The sequence below is a fragment of the Neolamprologus multifasciatus genome, chromosome 2 (genome assembly GCF_963576455.1).
Source record: "Neolamprologus multifasciatus chromosome 2, fNeoMul1.2, whole genome shotgun sequence".
Taxonomy (NCBI): domain Eukaryota; kingdom Metazoa; phylum Chordata; class Actinopteri; order Cichliformes; family Cichlidae; genus Neolamprologus; species Neolamprologus multifasciatus.
In genome coordinates this window covers 6,535,181-6,553,106 of record NC_140440.1, presented here as the reverse complement: position 1 = coordinate 6,553,106, position 17,926 = coordinate 6,535,181, and the positions used below count along the sequence as shown (strand labels likewise).

The 17,926-nt window shown below is 42.0% G+C and overlaps 2 protein-coding genes across 8 annotated transcripts in view; one reads left to right on the top strand and one right to left on the bottom strand.

Annotated features, from left to right (window-relative positions):
* The window catches only part of LOC146523888 (uncharacterized), a 32,061-nt gene extending 30,706 nt beyond the window's left edge, over window positions 1–1,355 (top strand). For all 6 annotated transcript variants that reach the window (XM_085177843.1, XM_085177809.1, XM_085177834.1 and 3 more), the window contains one exon: window positions 98–1,355. In XM_085177843.1, the coding sequence (XP_085033969.1) occupies window positions 98–157 (60 nt within the window). In that variant the 3' untranslated portion in view covers window positions 158–1,355. The remainder of the gene's footprint in view (window positions 1–97) is intronic.
* On the bottom strand, window positions 300–17,673 carry LOC146523887 (uncharacterized). Of its 2 annotated transcripts, XM_085177720.1 has the most exons (22): window positions 17,480–17,673; window positions 13,407–14,383; window positions 13,189–13,250; window positions 13,071–13,109; window positions 11,535–11,596; window positions 11,410–11,453; window positions 11,200–11,322; window positions 10,947–11,072; window positions 10,524–10,640; window positions 10,267–10,391; window positions 9,535–10,169; window positions 6,631–6,721; window positions 6,389–6,525; window positions 6,160–6,296; window positions 5,994–6,066; window positions 5,848–5,873; window positions 5,634–5,765; window positions 3,303–3,433; window positions 2,354–3,218; window positions 1,860–1,926; window positions 1,606–1,727; window positions 300–1,525 (listed from the first exon to the last, which is right to left on the bottom strand). In XM_085177720.1, exons 2-22 carry the CDS (start codon window positions 14,346–14,348, stop codon window positions 1,493–1,495), a joined length of 4,089 nt encoding a protein of 1,362 aa, XP_085033846.1. In that variant the 5' UTR covers window positions 14,349–14,383; window positions 17,480–17,673; the 3' UTR covers window positions 300–1,492. The 2 variants fall into 2 exon arrangements, with proteins under 2 accessions (XP_085033846.1, XP_085033854.1); XM_085177728.1 differs by having other exon boundaries at window positions 11,419–11,453; window positions 13,407–17,672.
* Between the last annotated feature and the right edge of the window lie 253 nt (window positions 17,674–17,926).

Genomic DNA, 17,926 nt, shown 5'->3' with positions numbered 1-17,926 from the left:
TCATAGCTCCACCCACACATGACCTTTGAGCCTGAATCAGCTCCACACATCTGACACACGGCTCCACCAAACTAATTGAAGTTTGTTTGTTTTTCAGAAATACCTGGAGAAGGAGCAAAGCAAAGAGGAGAAGAAGGTGAAGACGACAACGCCGTGAGAACACCCGAAACTGAGGAAGAAGTGTGGATGGACTTTTTTAAAAATCTTTGTTTCTATAGCAACGTTTGAAGCACACATCGGGCGACTTTCTGCTGCCCCTCTGTGGCATTGAACCCCGAAGGACTCGCTGTTTGTAGCCACGCCTCCTTTTTTTTTTTTTTGCTTTATTTCTGCAGGTATTGATTAGCTCTTTTATTGGTTCTTCTTCTTTTGTCTAAACGGTCAGGAAAAGGAATACTGTGTTTAAGATCTCAATTTTAAAACTAAACAAAAAAAACCTGATACTGTACAGGTGTTTACACAGCTGTCAATCACTTTCTTTATTCATCTAAAAACATTGGATCAACAGAATCATAAGCCGACCCCAACTCCGCCTCTGCTCATCTTTCCCATAATTAAGCTACAGCGTCCTGAAGATGGATTCTCCTTACACATGTCACCTGAGTTCACGCAGGTCACATAAAAATGTGATTTTACCCCAGATTACCTCCGTGATCTTAAAATATTCAGAAACGTTCTGCTCCAGGCTGCCAGGCACTATAATCTGGTTATTTTCAAAATAAAAGACCCAGTGTTTTGTGCTGTCACCATTGGTCTCGTGCCATTTAGTCACGGCTCGATTTTCATCTCTTTACCGCAGTCTCACCGCTACATCAGTGTTACGTTTGTAAACAATGAAGCGACAGATCAATGGCTGTGATCGTGAACTAGTCTTTGAACAAATCTATGACGGCATCACGACTTCCTGGGTTGACATGTTGAACTGTAAGTCTCACTTTTTTTGGAGTTTTCTGTTGATGTTTTAGAAAAATAAAATAAAACCACTGTTGTTCATGTGAGATTATTTATTTGACAACACCACAGATTTTCTTAAATTACATAGTTTCGATGAAGGTGCGGCATGAGTACAATTGACAAAAACTGATTAGAGCCCAGGGAGCTGTTAATATTCTGACATTACAGCCTCTTTAAGACATTTTTCTTAATCTGACAGCACCTGAACCTGGTGTTTGGTCAACCCAGAAGATTTAGAAACAATCAACACCTTTTAGGACCACAGCACGTGAGTAGGAGAGAGCCTGGAGCTTAACAGAAATCTAAGAACATCTCACTCTTTCTCAAACATACAGTTTCTGTTCTGCATGACATAAAACTTAAATATTTATACATTTTTGGATTTTTCAGCAGAACTTTTTTTTTTAAAGAAATCTCTGTACAGAAACTCAAAGTCCAGTGGAGAACAGACAGAAATCAAATCATGTTTGGGATCTCAGTCCGTTTCTGATAAAGTCAATTAATAAAATCTGAAGGTAACCAATTTCTCTGCAGATGTTCAGCTCGTCCACGGATCCCTCCCAGTCTTCTCCTGAAAAAACAAAACAAAGACTTAATTTAAATTCAGCTGAAAAATAAAAACTTAACATTAAAACCTTTTTTTTCCTCCACCTGGTATTTGCTGTAATGTGACAGGCTGCTGCAGTGCTGCTGTTTGGCTTCATCCTCTTCAGCGAAGATCCGCTGACACAGGTTACAGAAATAACCGACGACCGGTCGCACGAACTCTGTCCCTACAAAACAAACACAAACAAGCGACAGTGAATGCACCGCTGCACACTTGTTTAAACTTTATTATGCAACAGGAAGCAACAAACTAAACTGTAACTAAATGGGATTTCAAATAAGCTCAGAGGCTTTCTTACCAACAGGTTTGGTGGGTTTCTGAGGTTCAGCAGCGCCCTCTGCAGGTCCAAACTGGGACTTCACGTCCTGAAAGTAACAAATCAGTCATGAGTTTTAATCCTGCACTTCAGAGGAGATTTTCATTTATTTATGGCCAAAAATCTTTTTCCATCATTAACCGTGTTTTTAACTGCTTCGCAATATATTTACATTTAAAGTCTATTCATCGCACAGCTAATTTTAATAAGAAATATTTCATGGCTGAGGCAATTTGAACAAAACTACATATTTAAGACTGAACTGCTGATAAAATAAATGGAGCTATTTTAACAGCTGATTCAACATTTGAGATCTGTTAAACACGATGGGAATGTCAGCCTTTTTAGAAATTTTTACGAACCGTTTTGGCGTTTTTAAACTACATGAAATAGCATTTAAGACTTTGACGTTATCCTGGGGAAACTAATATTTCTGTTGAGCTGGTATCACAGCACCTTTGGGCTTTCAGTTATACCTGTTTAGGTGGTGGTTTTGAGGGCTCTGTAGAGGAGACTGGTGGATCTGGACTCTCTGCATCTTTCACATTTGGTCCTGCTTCCATACAAACGTCTATTGGTGTTTCCTGCTCCTCCTGCTTGAATATGTGTGGTGTTTCCTTTTTGATATAATCTTTTTCAGGTGGTGCTTTATCAGCTGCTGGTTCCTCATTTTGTTGAGTATTTTCTTGCTTTAGTTCTTTCTTCACAACTGTCTGAGGCACTGAATTATTGTCAGGAGCTCCTTTTGGTTCCAGCGTCTCGCTGTCTGGAATCTCTGCACACGATGACCCTTTCTCAGGAGTCTTTCTCCCCGCGGATTCCTTCTCCGGACCGTTTTTAAGGACCTTTTCTGGAGGCTCTTTGTCCAATGATTCCCTCTTTGGAGACTTTTTGGACTCGGACTCTTCTTCTGAAGTTTCTCTGAATGTAGACTTGTTTTCTAGTGTCTTTCTGGATGCGGACTTTTTCGCTGGAGTCTTTTTTGTTGTAGAATCCTTACCTGAAGTTTTTTTAGATGGCAAATCTTTCTCTGGAGTCTTTTTCCCAGTGGATTTTGTTCCCAATGTGTTTTTGGCATCCTTTTCTGGAGACGTTTTGGATGTGGACTCTTTCTTTGGGGTCTTTTTCCCTGATGAGTCTTTCTCTGGAGGCTTTTTTGACCCAGAATCTTTTTCTGGAGTCTTTTTGCCTGATTTCTCTGATGTCTTCTTCGGGGACTCCTTCCTCCCTTTAGACCTCCTATCGGTCTCGTCCCCGTCCAAGGTCTTGGATTTGCTTCGTTTCTCGCGCTTCCTGCTTCGACTGTCCTTGTCATCGCTGCCGTCCGAGTGAACAACCCATCTGCAGGAAAGGGGTAAAGTATGAATTTCATGATTAAAAGTTCACAGAAAAGAAATTAGGAAGAGTGAAGAGGCGGTTTCGGACCCGTTGTCAAGTCTGTAGTATTTGGTGGAGATGCGGGCTTTGAGTTTGGGGCAGTTGTGGATGGCTGGTTTGCTGACGAGCTCTTCAACAGCTTTCAGGGCCGCTGAAGAACTCGACATCTCAATGAAACCCTGAAACACAAAAAGAGTCTGAAAATGGTCCCAAAGGTAAAGAATCCACTCAACTCTGAACTCTAAGGGTCACAACATAAACAGGATCAATGTAATCTACTATAACTCTTACTGCTAGTAGCAAATACCAAAGCCAACATACACAAACACAGCAATGTAAGATAGCCTCAAGCCAACTTGGCTGGCCAATCAACTTCCATATTATTATTATTTTTATCCAATAGGATGGAGGAGCCTGATGATTCACAGGGATTATAGTCATCATTCCTATTCAGGGCTCGCAAAATTTCAAAATCCCTGGTAGCCCTTCGGGCAGGGACTCTTCAGTTTTTGGTAGATCAAAATAAATTTAAGTAGCCCGAATAAAAAAGAGCAATTTTTTGATTGATGTTTTGTTTCCTTTACAATATTATACAGTATAATATTGTAACGGAAACAAAACATTAATCAAAAAATTGTTGAAACACAAATTACAACATTGTATAAAAATTACAATCATCAACTCAAATACTTGGTTCTAATTGAACAGAAATTTCTATGAACTTGTAAGAACTGTGTAGGACATGAATCAGTCTGTGTCAGATCCTGAATTTGAAATTTCCACTGAAGTCACAGGTAAGAGGCAAGTGGAACCAAGATCGAGGACATTTGCTTTTTGAAGTTTGCAAAGACTGCTAAATTTTGCCAGTGGTAGTTCACTCTTTGCAACATAGTACGCTGTTCTAAACTGATTTTTCAGGTTTATTTTTAGTATGTTATTTGCAATTGGTGTTTGTTCTGGGAAAGATATTGCAGACTGAGCAATAATGCATTTCTTGCATTTCTCATGGGTTCTAATGGGGGCCTTTCTTAAAATGACTGGTACCAGTAACAAGGGCGCTTGTCGACAACAACACACCCGGCAGAACATTATGTTATTTACACGGGTGCACATAAGTGGTCCGCATGTGCGCATTCGCTGTCAAAATAAAAGACGCGCACCAGATAAGAAGTTGCAGCGCGCGTTTGCGTCCATATAAAAGGCTGTTTTTGTCCGCTAGAGTGGGATTTTCACGGCACATTCTGCACCACATCTCCGTGTGTTCATCGTTTGTTTGAAGCCAGCTCACCTCCTGCAACCACTTTTCTGAGAATACGTGCTTCTTTTGTGGTTCGGACTCCTTCTGACATTTCTTTGGAGGTGGAGGAACACCAAAGTAATTGCTTAAAGGAGCTTCTTCGACATTTTTAAGAGTTCTAAACAAATGTCTGTCCTCCTCCAGAAAATCTTATGTACGCAAACACGCGTTGCAACTTCTTATCTTGTGGGCTCTTTTTATTTTGACAGCGAATGCACACCTGCGGACCACTTATGTGCAGCCCTGGTTATTTAGCTTGTCATATTGCAGCCACATAAATTCTTTTGTCCATGAAACCATAAAGCTGCACTTTCTTTTTGCCTTATAGTCTGATTTGTCATAACTTTTCCGTTTTGTGGTAAGCTTTTCTTTGGCTGTCACTTCTTCACCCTGACCTGTCTTATTTGGCTCAGCAGAACTAAAATATATATCCTGCTGCTTTTACACACGCACTCACATAACGCTCAGCGATTCTCTGCGCGATCAACCTCTCACATGTTTAAGCTGTGGGAGATTTCACTTGTCATGTTTGCATAGTAAGCTAACGATTGATAAGACGATGTCAGAGGAATTGTCACTCACCAATCAGTGCTGTCGCTCTCTATACACAGTTCGCGTGATTGCAAAGTGAAAGCAAAAAACAAGCGCAAATTCTGGCTCACCGATGCCAATGACATAATTACCCAGCTACATTTCCGAAAGAATGCAAAAGCATTGACATATATTTTTCCTTCCTATGATAGCCCGACGGGCAGAGATAGATTTTGGTAGTCCGACTGGAAAAATCGCTAGCCCCGGGACGTCGGGCTAGCGATTTTGCGAGCCCTGCTATTGCTGGGCTGAATCAACACAGTTTGGATTCCTCTATCAGCTGACAGAGGTCATGAAAATTACTGTGATGAATGATGTATATGATCAATGTATCCTTTATGCAGTTTGTATTCAGGCTCATAACTGTATCAAATTTGATTTTCATTTACAGAGATATTCACTTTGTATCATGTATTTATAATCTTTATTTAAATTTTAAAAAGCTAAAAAAAAATATATATTTTTTTATCTCATCTCATTTTCTTACTGACCTCTCGTCGGTTGCCAATCAGGTAATAGCGCACCACCTTCCCAAAATTTCGCAGCAGTTGGAAGAAGTCAAAGAGGGCGTAATTAGGCGGCAGGTGGCCGAAGTAAAAAACCCTGCTGGATTTCGATGTTGACTGCAAGCAAAGAAAGAACAAACTGTTAAATCAGCAACATATCAGACAAAAACTCAGCCGTTATATTAAAGGTAACACTTACCTTGGACTCATCTGCTGATTCTCCACCTGCAACAAAATCAAACAGGAAGAATATCAGAAACTGAACAGTGAGCTTTAAAACTCAACCAAACGTGCTGGTACAACAATATGTTTTTGTGTTCAGCATCACAAGACTTCCAGGTATACCTTGGTCGTCAGACTCATCTTCTTCCAGTTCATCCAGAGTGATGCAGTTTTCCAGGTCCACAGGGAAGTCCTCCTGAAAAAGCACATCGCTCCAACTGAATCCCTTTTTTCCACTTTATAGCTTAAAATATGTCCACACTAACATGTTTATCTAAAAAGTCTTTACCAAATCCTCCTGTAGAGGAGTCTCTGTTGCTTCCTTTGACTCCTCTACTTCCTCCTTCTCTTCCTTCTTTATCTCCTTCTCTGACGCAGGTTTCTCCTCATTGCCAGGCTCTCCACCCATCGCCTCCTTTACTTCATCTGTAAGGGTTTTTTTTTTTAAAAAGTCAAGCATTTCCTTTGTTTTCCTTTAAAGCCAGCTTTGCTGTGAAAGCTCAGCTCTCATTTTCTACCTTTTTCAGGTGCTCTCTCTTTAGGACTCTCTTTTTCCTCTTCCTCTTGCAGAGCCTCCTCATCGTCATCTGCCAGATTCTCTCCATCCTCAGCAATCACCTCCATCCCCTCGATGTCGCTCTCCTCTCCAGGCAACCTGAAGTGGCATCTTTAGTTAAGACTGTTCTAGTTTCACTTGCAGAGGCTTTTCTGCAAACAAAAAAAAAAACCAAAACAAAAAACAGCAACATGAGGAACTCACGCTGCCTCCCCCTCCACTTCTTCTGTGTTTGAAACTTCAGGTTTGGAGTCTTCGAGAGGAGACGGTTGTCCTTTGGATGTGGACTCTGCATCTGTGTAGAAAAGAAGATTTAACACCAGCCTGTCTGGAGCGACTGGTCCTGGCTAGGGATGGGTATCGTTTAGGTTTTATCCGATACCGGTGCAGGGCTCGCAAAATCGCTAGCCCGACATCCCGGGGCTAACGATTTTTCCAGTCGGGCTACCAAAATCTAACTCAGCCCTGCCCGTCGGGCTATCATAGGAAAATATATGTCAGTGCTTTTGCATTCTTTCGCCAATGTAGCTGAGTAATTATGTCATTGGCATCGATGAGCCACTGTCAATATGTGACATATTGAAATCGCGTTTGAATTTGCGCTTGCTTTTTGCTTTCATTTTCATTTTGCGATCGCGCGAACGGTGTATAGAGAGCGGCAGCACTGATTAGTGAGTGAGGATTAATTGCGCACCAATTCCTCTGACATCGTCTTATCACTCATTAGCTTACTATTCAAACGCGACAAGTGAAATCTCCCGCAGCAAGCTTAAACATGCGAGAGGTTGAGTGCGCAAAGAATCGCTGATCATTATGTAAGTACGTGTGTAAAAGCAGCAGGATTTACGCTGGTATTTTAGTTCTGCAGAGCCAAATAAGACAGGTCAGGGTGAAGAAGGGGCAGCCAAAGAAAAGCCGATCACAAAACGGAAAAGATATGACAAATCGAGCCCGTTCTCACTCCTGAGGCGTAACATGGCGACGTTTTGTCACGTCCCGCGGCGTTCCTTAGGAACGCGAAAGGAGACTTTCGGCGTTCTTATGGTACGCGGCGGGTTATGGCTGAAATCCAGTGCAATGACGCTCCCGCGGTAATCAACGTTCCAGCCCTGTATTCCAGCCCTAAACCTAACCTTATCCCTAGCCCTAACCATAACCTTTTTCCTCACCTTAAACAGGACTTAAATGATGTTAAATAGCGTGTTTCTAAGCTATTTGAAGGAAAAGAGCGAACATGTGTAGATTGAGTCCATACGGTTCTCACATTTCCTCATTTTTCCGAGGTTGTCATTTAGGAACGTGGTGGGTTGCCGAAAACGTAATATGTTGACGATTTGTCACCTAGCCTAAAATGTTACGCTTTGGGAGTGAGAACGTGTTGGACAAATCAGACTATGAGGCAAAAAGAAAGCGCAGCTTTTTTGGTTTCATGGACAAAAGAATTTCTGTGGCTGGAATATGACGAGCTAAATATCATGATGTTCTGCCAGGTGTGTTGTGAGTTTCATTTGATTTCTGAGTCGACAAGCGCCTTTGTTACTGGGACCAGTCATTTTAAGAAAGACCCCATCAGAACCCATGAGAAATGCAAGAAATGCATTATTGCCCAGTCTGCAGTATCTTTCCCAGAACAAACAGCAATTGCAAAAAAACATACTACAAATAAACCAAGCACAACAAGAACTCCTGAAAAAGCTGTTTAGAACAGCGTGCTATATTGCAAAGAGTGAACTACCATTGGCAGAATTTAGCAGTCTTTGCAAACTTCAAAAAGCAAATGGCCTCGATCTTGGTTCCACTTACTTCTTACCCGTGACTTCAGTGAAAATTTCAGATTCAGGATCTGACACAGACTGATTCATGTTCCACACAGTTCTTACAAGTTCATAGAAATTTCTGTTCAATTAGAACCAAGTATTTGAGTTGATGGTTTTAATTTTTATACAGTTGTTGTGATTTGTATTTTAACAATTTTTTTGATTAATTCTTTTTTTATTCGGGCTACTTAAATTTATTTTGGGCTACCAAAAACTGAAGAATGCCTGCCCGAAGGGCTACCAGAGATTTTGAAATTTTACGAGCCTTGCGGTGCCAAACCGGTACTTTTGAAACGGTGCCGGTGCTTAAACGGTGCTTAAAGAATGGAGAACACAAAATTGGTCCAAAAACCTCTCATGTTCAGCTGTTTTTTTGTAAAAAGATAACAATGTTAGCCTTTTCTGCAGCTATGGGGCATATATGGTATCACTCTGGGCTGGAAGCAGTGCTTAATCAATGGAAAAAACACAAACTTTGTCCAAAAACCTCTCATGTTTAGCTGTTTTCCACTTTTTCTTTGGTCATTTTAGCCTTTTTGGCCAGGGTGAAGGGAGTATCTGCCATCAAACAAGAAGACAGCCGCATGTAACTATGATGGTGTTTGCTGTTCACCTTACCTGCATTAATGTAATAACGTGGTTAGCCTACTCAATGTAAATTACACACGAACAACATTAAGCTACTCACGCAGAGAAGAACAGCTGCTGCTGCATCATCATCCGTCATCATTTCTGCTACACTGGCAGGGCTAGGGGCCAGGACTCTACTCTTCAGCTTTTTGGGGGATGTTGCTAACTCTTCGTCCGATAACAGGCACCACACCCGCAGTAGATGTGCACGGTGTGAGGTCTCGCAGCAAGCTATCAAATACGGCGCATTTCTCGGCTTTTAAAAAAAACGCTATCCGTCGCCAGGTGTTTCATCGGATTTGAGGTGTTACTTCCTTTGACAGTATCACAGTATCAGCTTAAAGCACCTGTTGCAGGCTGCTGAGTTTGCATCTTTTGCTGTGAAGTACAGCCAGACTTTTGACTGCTTCGCCTTGGGCATTTTTAATCTGTAGCTCTGCTCTAAAAGAACGTACGTACCTGGACCCGCCTACTATCCTCGGAAACGTAAAATGATTGGCTAGAATCTAAAGTGTATCACATCTCAGGAAAAAAAAAAAATGCACCGAAATAAAGCACTGAAATGTGCGCTGCTTTTCGGTCTGGTTACTACCGTTTATGGCAGAACCGGTGCCATCATGGTACCCATCCCTAGTCCTGGCATCGTGTTGCGTTTTCTTACCTGGTTTCTCTGGTTCTGCCGTCTTTTCTCCGTCCTGTCTGGAGGACTTGTTGCTGGATCTCTCTCTAGACCTGGATTTCTTATCTCTGCTGGATTTTTCCACGGATCTGGATTTGCTCCTTCTTTTTCTTTCTTTGCTTGACTTTTCTTGGGTTGTAGACTTGGTTTTTGTCTCTCTGCTGGACTTGTCTCTGGATGCGGACCTGGTCTTCTGGTCTCTGTTGGATTTTTCTCTCGATTCGTCTGGCTTCTTCTCTTGGGACCCTTTCTTGCTTTTCTTGTTGGATTTTTCTTTTGTTTTTTCTCTGGACCCTGACTTAGACCTGGTCCTGGTCCGCTTCTCACTAGTGGACTTATCTCTGGACCTGGACCGGGTTCTGCTCTTCCTTTTTCTATCCAACTTGTCTTGGGACCTAGATCTAGTTTTGGCATCTCTGCTGGATTTTTCTTTAGATTTATCCCTGGACCTGGACCTTGTTCTGGTCCGTTCCTCTTTGCTGGCCTTGTCTCTGGATCTGGACCTTCTTTTCTTATTTTCTGTCGTTCTGTCTCGGCTCGAGCTCCTTGTCCTCTTGGTGGTACTCTTCTTCGTACTTTCGTTCTCTTCTTCGTACCTCTTGGCTTTTGAAACCCGCCTACAGGACAGACCAGACAAAAGCAGGACCATTATCACTGATCACCCCCTGGATGATAATCCACCAGTTACCTTCCTATCGGGTCGGTCGTACTCACATGAGAGTCTTGTACTCTCCAGAGAAGGAGACACAAATCAAGTCACTGTTGATCCTCAGAGTGTTGGACAGATAATAATCCACCAGCTTCTGAGCATCAGGGGCGTTCTTCATCTCAACGAACACCTGAAAACAAACAAATAAACAATGTGTTTGTATGTGTTTTCTAAAGTCTTCTAAAGCGATTATTTAAGAAAAAACAAAACAAAGAAACTGTCTTCCTCTCCGGTATAGTTTTTTAAATGGGCTGAGCCTCACCATTGACGGCAGGAACAGGGTGTACAGCGGCGGGCCGAAGCGTTTGATGATATTGATCAGGTCGGATTCTCCGTCTTCTCCTGATGGAGCGGGCGTGAAACTCACCACCCGGGAGCTCTGAGGAGACAGTGTGAAGAGACTTTATCAACAATGAAAACAGACGTTTTTCTAAATATTGATCTGTACAACGTCACAAAGAGGGAATACTCTCATATGGCCCGGCTGTAACACAGAAGCCCCACCTTCCTGCAATCAGGGATGTAAAAATGTAAAAAAATGTTGACACCTCTCGCTGTGTTTGTGAGACTGGAGCTTTTCCAGACTGAGATATTTTTCTTAGTAATAACCAAACGTTTGACACTGGGACTTTCTGTACTTTTCGTATGCAGGAAAAACTGGACACTGAAAGTGTTTCTCTTCTACCTGGAGAAAGTTGAAGGCGTTGGAGACACTGAACTCGATCTGCTCTCCGTTCACAGTTGGAGGATAATTGCTGTGAAACTTCACCAAGTCTTTGGCCTGATCAACCGAGCCCATCTCCACGAAGCCCTGCAGGGTTTAAACCCACTTTAATAACGCTCAAGTGAAAAAAAGAGAAAGAAAGCTGCTGCTTGTCTTTAAACGAACGAACATGCAAATATCATCAGCGTGATGATGAAGAACCTCGCAGACTCACCAGAGACGGAAACATGATGACCTTGATGATCTTCCCGAACGGTTCTGCAAGCTTCCTGAGGTATTTCTCATCGACAGACTGAAACGGAAACTTGACGCACACTACCTTCCCTTTCTCCAAAGTCTGACAGGAAACAAACACAAAGACTTTCAGCTGATTCAGGAGGGGCTAAACTAAACCTCATCGAGATCTTAAGACACGTGTCTCTACCTTCTTTACCTTCTTCTGCTTCGACTTGCTATTTGACTGCGATGCTGCCGAACAGAAAGAACAAGTTTAAGCAGAAAAACTTAAACGTGTAAACACAAAGGCACAGCCGAGTGAGGCAGACTTACTTTGACTAGCTGCCGGGGCGCCTTTTCCTCCATCTTTCTTCTTCTTCTCTGATTTATCGTCCCTAAAAATGACAGAAAGAGGACGATCAAACAAATTCAAAACCGAGCCACTGAATGAACAACAAATATCTTATCAATAAATAAAGCTGATCGCAGCAGCTTTGGATCAATATCAGGACCGCCAACATCTGGACCAAAAACCCGTCCTTCAATTATTAGAAAAATAAAACATTGATTCGCTGATATTGCACTTATATGTTTGAGACGTTTCTGACTTTATTTTTATAAAACTTTAATAAAATTGTAATTTTATTACAAATACTTTATATGAAAAAGTAATATTACATACAACTAATTAGTAATAATTTATTCATTTTAATTTATCAGCTGTTTTTGAGATTTTTAAATATATTCTGACATTTTACAAAAATACTTTTTAAGTAAATAAAATCAATTTATTATTTAATAAATCCAGAATTTAATGTCCATGATATATTGCACTACATGTTTCTCAACATGTTTTGGAAATGTTTCAGATTTTATAATCTCTATTTATAATATTTCAAAAATGCGATTTTATTTCATTTATAATTTACATTTTAATTGTTTATTCAAATATTTTTGGCAGGGTCACAGCTTTTTATTAGTTTTTTTTCCAGACTTAGTTGGCTGTGCTGAATGAACATCGCTCATATTTGCCTTTTTTTTTTTTTTTTTTTAGAATTGTTGTCTCAGTTCCTTAAATTAGTTTAAAATAGCTTAGCTACACAAAAATGGCCACATTTCATCCTGGAGCCAAAAAATGCTCAATTGAAAATCATTGATCCCACATTTATCTTGACAACCAAAGCATTTCTTTAATGTTGGATCACTCGCCTTCAATTTGAATTTTTTATTTTTTTTGTCCGCCAGGTGGCACTACTTTTTACTATTCAAAGCATGGACACAGTAACTGCAGGCTTACTCATTTTGCTCATTTTCGGTGGTCACAAGTCAAAAAGTTAATCAATTCAAATCTGCTGGCTGCTGCTGCAAGCCCTTCTCCATAGCAAGCGTAAGGGCGGTGTGAGTTTTGCACGAACAGAAGGAGAAGAGCCGGCAGCGCCACGTGGGAAGCTTACACGCAATAACCAGTCTGTCCATTTGCAGCCTCTGCTCCACCTCAGCTGGGGTCCCTATTCTTTAAAGAACTATATCATTAATACTTGACATTTATATTTCAGGCTGAAGTCGTTTTAAAAGATCGAGCAATTTAAAATGGGAAACAAATCTTACTAAAAAATATTTTTACAGTCGTTTGTTGAAATGTGGCGCTTTGGTTAAATTATATGTCATATCCTTGTAAATTGGTCAACGTTTTTCAGGGTTCATTAACATCCACGTTGTTCAGTTGATCATGTTTCTGGCTCGCTGATTATTTATTCACATCAAAAAAACAACATTTCATCTTTGAGACATGCCAAAGTTTTCCACTTTGATAAAATTCAGATTTCTGTTCAGAGGCGTGAGAACGATGATGTGGTTTCGGGCACTGACCTTCGGACCGTCTGCATGCGGCAGTCCCAGTTAGGAAACCTGTGGAGGAGATGAGAGTGTTATTAAACCCTGCAAGCAGTAGATGGAGAAACTTGGCGTTGATGTGAAGTAAACTCACTGCTGCAGGAGGCTGAGCTGTCCATCTGCATGGTGCCTGCCGGTCACGTGCTGAATCCAAACCTAAAAACAACAGGAAGTAAACCCGTTACCATCTCTTTTTGTGGCACTCCGGTCTCGTAGGACACGTGCAGCTCCCATCATCCTTTGCTGCTGAATGCAGACCCTCACACCACCCACACAGACTGCAGAGAGAGATTCGAGGACAGGTGCACTTACCTTCTGCGACAGTACAGTGATATCACACAGCGAGCACGAGTACGGGAACGACGGCGGGACCTTCCCATGGAAATCCAGAGCTTCTTTCCGTGTAGGCATTGAGGGCGAGGACTGACTGCTCCTCGTGGAGGACGTGTCACGGCGGCTTGCCTGAGGTTTGGACTGGTGCTCGCTAGGAAGAGGAGAAGCCGTCACCAGCGCTGATGACCTGTAATCAGCTGGTCCGGCCTCGGAGAATCGAGATGACGGCTCTCTATCTCCTCGCCTCGCTGGGCTGTAAGAAGGAACTGGACCAGCCTTACCATAATCAGAGGGGCCCTGCCTGCGGTGGAAGTCCACCGTGTACCCCAACGGTGATGATAAGGATGACGATGGTGGCAGCTCTGCTCGGCCGGAGCTGACGATAATCGGATTATTCCAGCGATCCATGAGCTTCTCCGAGGGAGGAGGTGGTGGTGGCAGGTGGTCCAGCGGGTAGTGGACCGACGTGCGATGGAGCTGGTCCCAGTCTCTAGAGGAGGAGCTGCTCGTGGCGGATCGATGGGTGGAGCTGGAAGGGTAGGAGGAAGAGGAGGAGGGAGACGGTGCCTGGGGAGGGAAAGGTTTGACGGTCCCTTTCTTGCATTTGATCTGTCTGAGGATGTGTGGCAGAGACTCAATAGTGAGGACGTCTTCGGGCAGCTCGGCTAGCAGCGCCAGATCACTGGGCTCCAGACCGCAGCTGCTCAGGATGCTCAGAACATTGTCCTGCGATAACTGCAGCACTCCAGAGCCCCTGGACGAGGACGGGCAGGAGGAGGAGACAGAGAAGGAGTCTTGTGGCTGCCTGTAAAAGTTACGGTCCGCTGAGGAGTGGCGGTAGTCCACAGATCTGTAAGGACCGGGATCAGTTCTGAGGTCGGTGTCAGACGGCGGCTTTCTGTATGGGTAATTCTGAGACATGATGGCGAGCTGTGGAGAAACGCTCTGGGCGTTTCCTGCAGACAAAAGGTGTCAGGGAAGACAGAAGATGTAAAAGGTGATGTGAAGGTGGAGGACGAGTTGCCCTGAGAGAAAACACTTAAGAGTGAACACCACGTGCTCAGGAAGTGAAGAAGGAAAAAAAACATTATTTTCTAGATGGTGTCACGTCTGCCTCGGCTACTTTATGATAGGAAATTGCTGATAATGTAAACAAAAACATAAAAAGTGTTCATCCTGATACAGTTTTGGTGAAAGATGAAGTACACCCTCTTTCAGATGTAAGGTTTTAAGTATGAGGACATGCAGAAGCAGCGTGTGAAAAACGACACACTCAGCAGCAATAACTGAGTTATCGCAGTGGAGGAGTTCTGGTCAAACTCTTCTTGCTTCAGTTCATTGAGGTTTGCAGCAATCACTCATGCACAGCTCTCTGAATGTCCCACCCACAGCATCTCAGTCAGGCTGAGGTCTGGACCATTGCAGCATTGGGATTATTTTCTTTTTCAGCCACTGTTGGAGATTTGCTTCTGTGCTTTGGATCACCGTCCTGCTGGACAACTGAACATCAGCTGAGCTTTAGCTGTGGGACAGGTGGTCTCACGTTTGACTCAAGAATACTTTAGTAGAGAAAAGAGTTCACTGTTCACTCAGGGACTGCAAGGTACCCAAAACATGAACCTTCCACCACCGTGCTGACAGCTCGTTTGAGGCGATTGTGCTTTGCAAACCTATGTTGTGCTGCCATGTTCTTCTTAGAGAGAAAAACCTTCCAAACAAGCCACACCTGTTATTCTAATTGTGCCGTCATGAACTTTAACATGCTAACTGAGGCCTGTAGTCTGACACGGAGCTCTTGGGTTTTCTTGTAGTTGAGCATTGCACGGGCTGAGCTGGGATGTCCCCTCCTGGGAAGATTGTTCTGTTAACACACCTGAGTAATCCAGACCAGCATAATTCCGCTTCGATGAAGATCAACTAATCAGTGGGTTTGATTACCAGCACCCGGCTGCTACTTACCCTCTTCATTCCCATGTAAGCCGTAAGGATGAACTTTATTTTCACACTCTGCTTCTGTCTAGGTTTTTGTGAAATAAATAATGACACATGTAATATGTCATCTGTTGCTGTTCATCTGAGGTTGTATTTAAATTATTTTAAGGCCTGCTAAGAATCGGATGGTTTTCATTACATCCTGATACTGAAAACCTTTGAATTTGAAGCAGGTGTACTTTTCTTTTTAACCATAGTTGTACACAGTTAACGTAAAATTACAGCTGTTCATATAACGAAACATCTATCGTTTCATTTTACGCTATCGTTTGTTTAGTGGTGTCGCAAAATAAACTGTTTACGGCAATATTTTTTTTCATCGTTTTGATGGTCACTGTAGTGGCTATATTAATTTCTTAAAGTTCTCTCTTTCTCTTATATTTAATATAACCACACTACGGACGGACAAGCGCCTGTTTTATGCATTGTTGTTGTTAGCAACAACGACGGTAAAACCATCGCGTGTCCGCTGGTTTAGTTTGCACATAAACCTTTCACAATAAAGCTCAAGATCCTGTTGAGACTTTTCAAAATAAACTGAATCACGTGAAAGAGTATGCAGAGTATTTACGGATGAGAAGCCAAAAAAGAGCCGTCAGGTGCTAAAAAAATAAACCTTAGACTCAAACGTTAGAACAGGCTTTAAATACTCACAAAGCAAACGGCGGCCATTACAAATGTATCGTTTCATGCATCGGTTAAAACACTCGAGTCCAGGTACTAGAAACACTTCATGCAAGTCGAGCTGCCCGAGATTCACAGAATTTACAGAAAATTTTTAATTTTGTGATTTGTATCGTTATCAGGACGATAAATGTCTTATATCAGGCTATGAGATTTTGGTCATATCGCACAGCCCTACGTAACATTATAGAAAACCAGAAAAGTGATAAGAATATATCCTGCTGATCCCTAAATGCTGTTAGATCAAGCTTCAATAAAATAAAGAAGAAAATAAACACAGTTCTTCTTTAAACTGCTAGCTTTAGAGGTCTGTACAACAGATTATCTGCCATAATCTTCTCTTATCCCAGCAGCCTCCTCTGTCACACCAACTCTCTGCATGTCCTCCTTCATTAAATCCATGAACATCTTCTGACGTCTTCCTCTTTTCTTCCTGCCTCGCAGCTCCGATATATCCACTCTCCGTCCTCTGCAAATGTCCATGATACCAGATATTCAAACCTATCTAAACTTTTACTCTCTCTGCTCTTCACATGTCCACCTCTCCTCCACACATGTATTCTGTCTTGCTTCTACTGACTTTCATTACTCTTCTCACCAGAGCATATCTTCACCTCTCCACACTTTTGCTAGAGATCACAGTGTCGTCAGTAAACATTAACGTAAACAGAGACTCCTCCCTGAACTCATCTGCCAGCCTGTCCATCACCACTGCAAACACAAGGAGCTCAGAGCAGATCCCTGATGTAATCCCACTCCCACCTTGAAACCATCTCGCTGTCCTCATTTATATCCTGCCCTTATACCTTCACTTCTCAACCACTCCTGACTTCCTCATGCAGCATCAGTTTCTCCTCTGCCTACCATATTCTTTTGACCATTTTTTCTAATCAGTGTTTTGTTTTTGTTTGTTTTTTGTTTTTTGTTTTTTTTTGGGGGGGGGGGAATCAGTTTAACCAGCTGGTATTAAGTTTAAATATAGAGACACTGACGCAGGTAGACTGTGTTTTACAGGTGGAACTATAACGCGACACAGAAACATAGAAAATGTTGGACATAGAGCGGGGGAGATGCATGTAATTTTCATTAATGTAGAGCAAGGTTTGTGCAGGATTGGTGTAACCCGGATTAATCCTCTCTGATCAGAGATGTGTTGAACGTTCAGAGAAGGAGGCTTCTAGGAAATTCAGCGCGCAGTGGTTTCATTATGGTCGAACTGAAAGTGTGATCTAAGAAAATGCTGAGTTTCAATCAGAAACATTGTCGAACAAAACCGAACCAAAAAACTCGTCTAATTTCTAACCTGTGCAGAAAAGAGCTCCGCTAACAGTTAGCTAGCGGCTAATGTAGAGGAGGAAATAAAATCAGCGGCTCACCTCAAATCACCGCTGCACCCCCCAGGTGATCCACGCAGCTCCAGGCAAAAGAAACAACTCGTGGACCGTGGACCTGCCGCTGGCTTCGTTTTCCACGAAAACAGATGCAGAAAGTCGACGATTGAAAGCCGCAAAAAACCTAGCTGTTTCGCCTGCTTTTTCTTCTTCTTCTTCTTAGGTTTACAGTCTGTACATCGACGCATTCTCGCCCTCTGCTGGTGAGGAGAAACAAGTTGAAACAAAATAGACCAATTTAAAATTTTGTCAAATTAAATTAAACCAAAATAAATTAAATTTGGAGGAAAACATATTTATTATTAAAATACAAAATAAGCTAATTTATTAATATATTACACTTGAAATTATTTATTAAAGAAAACATTAATAAACATGAAAATAATGCATAATATATACATAAATTTAAAATTCATAAAAAATATATTAGGT

What these genes read in the sequence shown, in the direction of transcription:
- LOC146523887 (XM_085177720.1), bottom strand. Translation starts at nt 14,348, where the DNA reads ATGTCTCAGAATTACCCATACAGAAAGCCGCCGTCTGACACCGACCTC. An exon ending in AGCAGAAGAAGGTAAAGAAG is followed by an intron (nt 11,323 to 11,409) that starts GTAGAGACACGT and finishes GTTTCCTGTCAG; the next exon opens with ACTTTGGAGAAAGGGAAGGT. An exon ending in CCCTGTTCCTGCCGTCAATG is followed by an intron (nt 10,392 to 10,523) that starts GTGAGGCTCAGC and finishes GTTTGTTTTCAG; the next exon opens with GTGTTCGTTGAGATGAAGAA.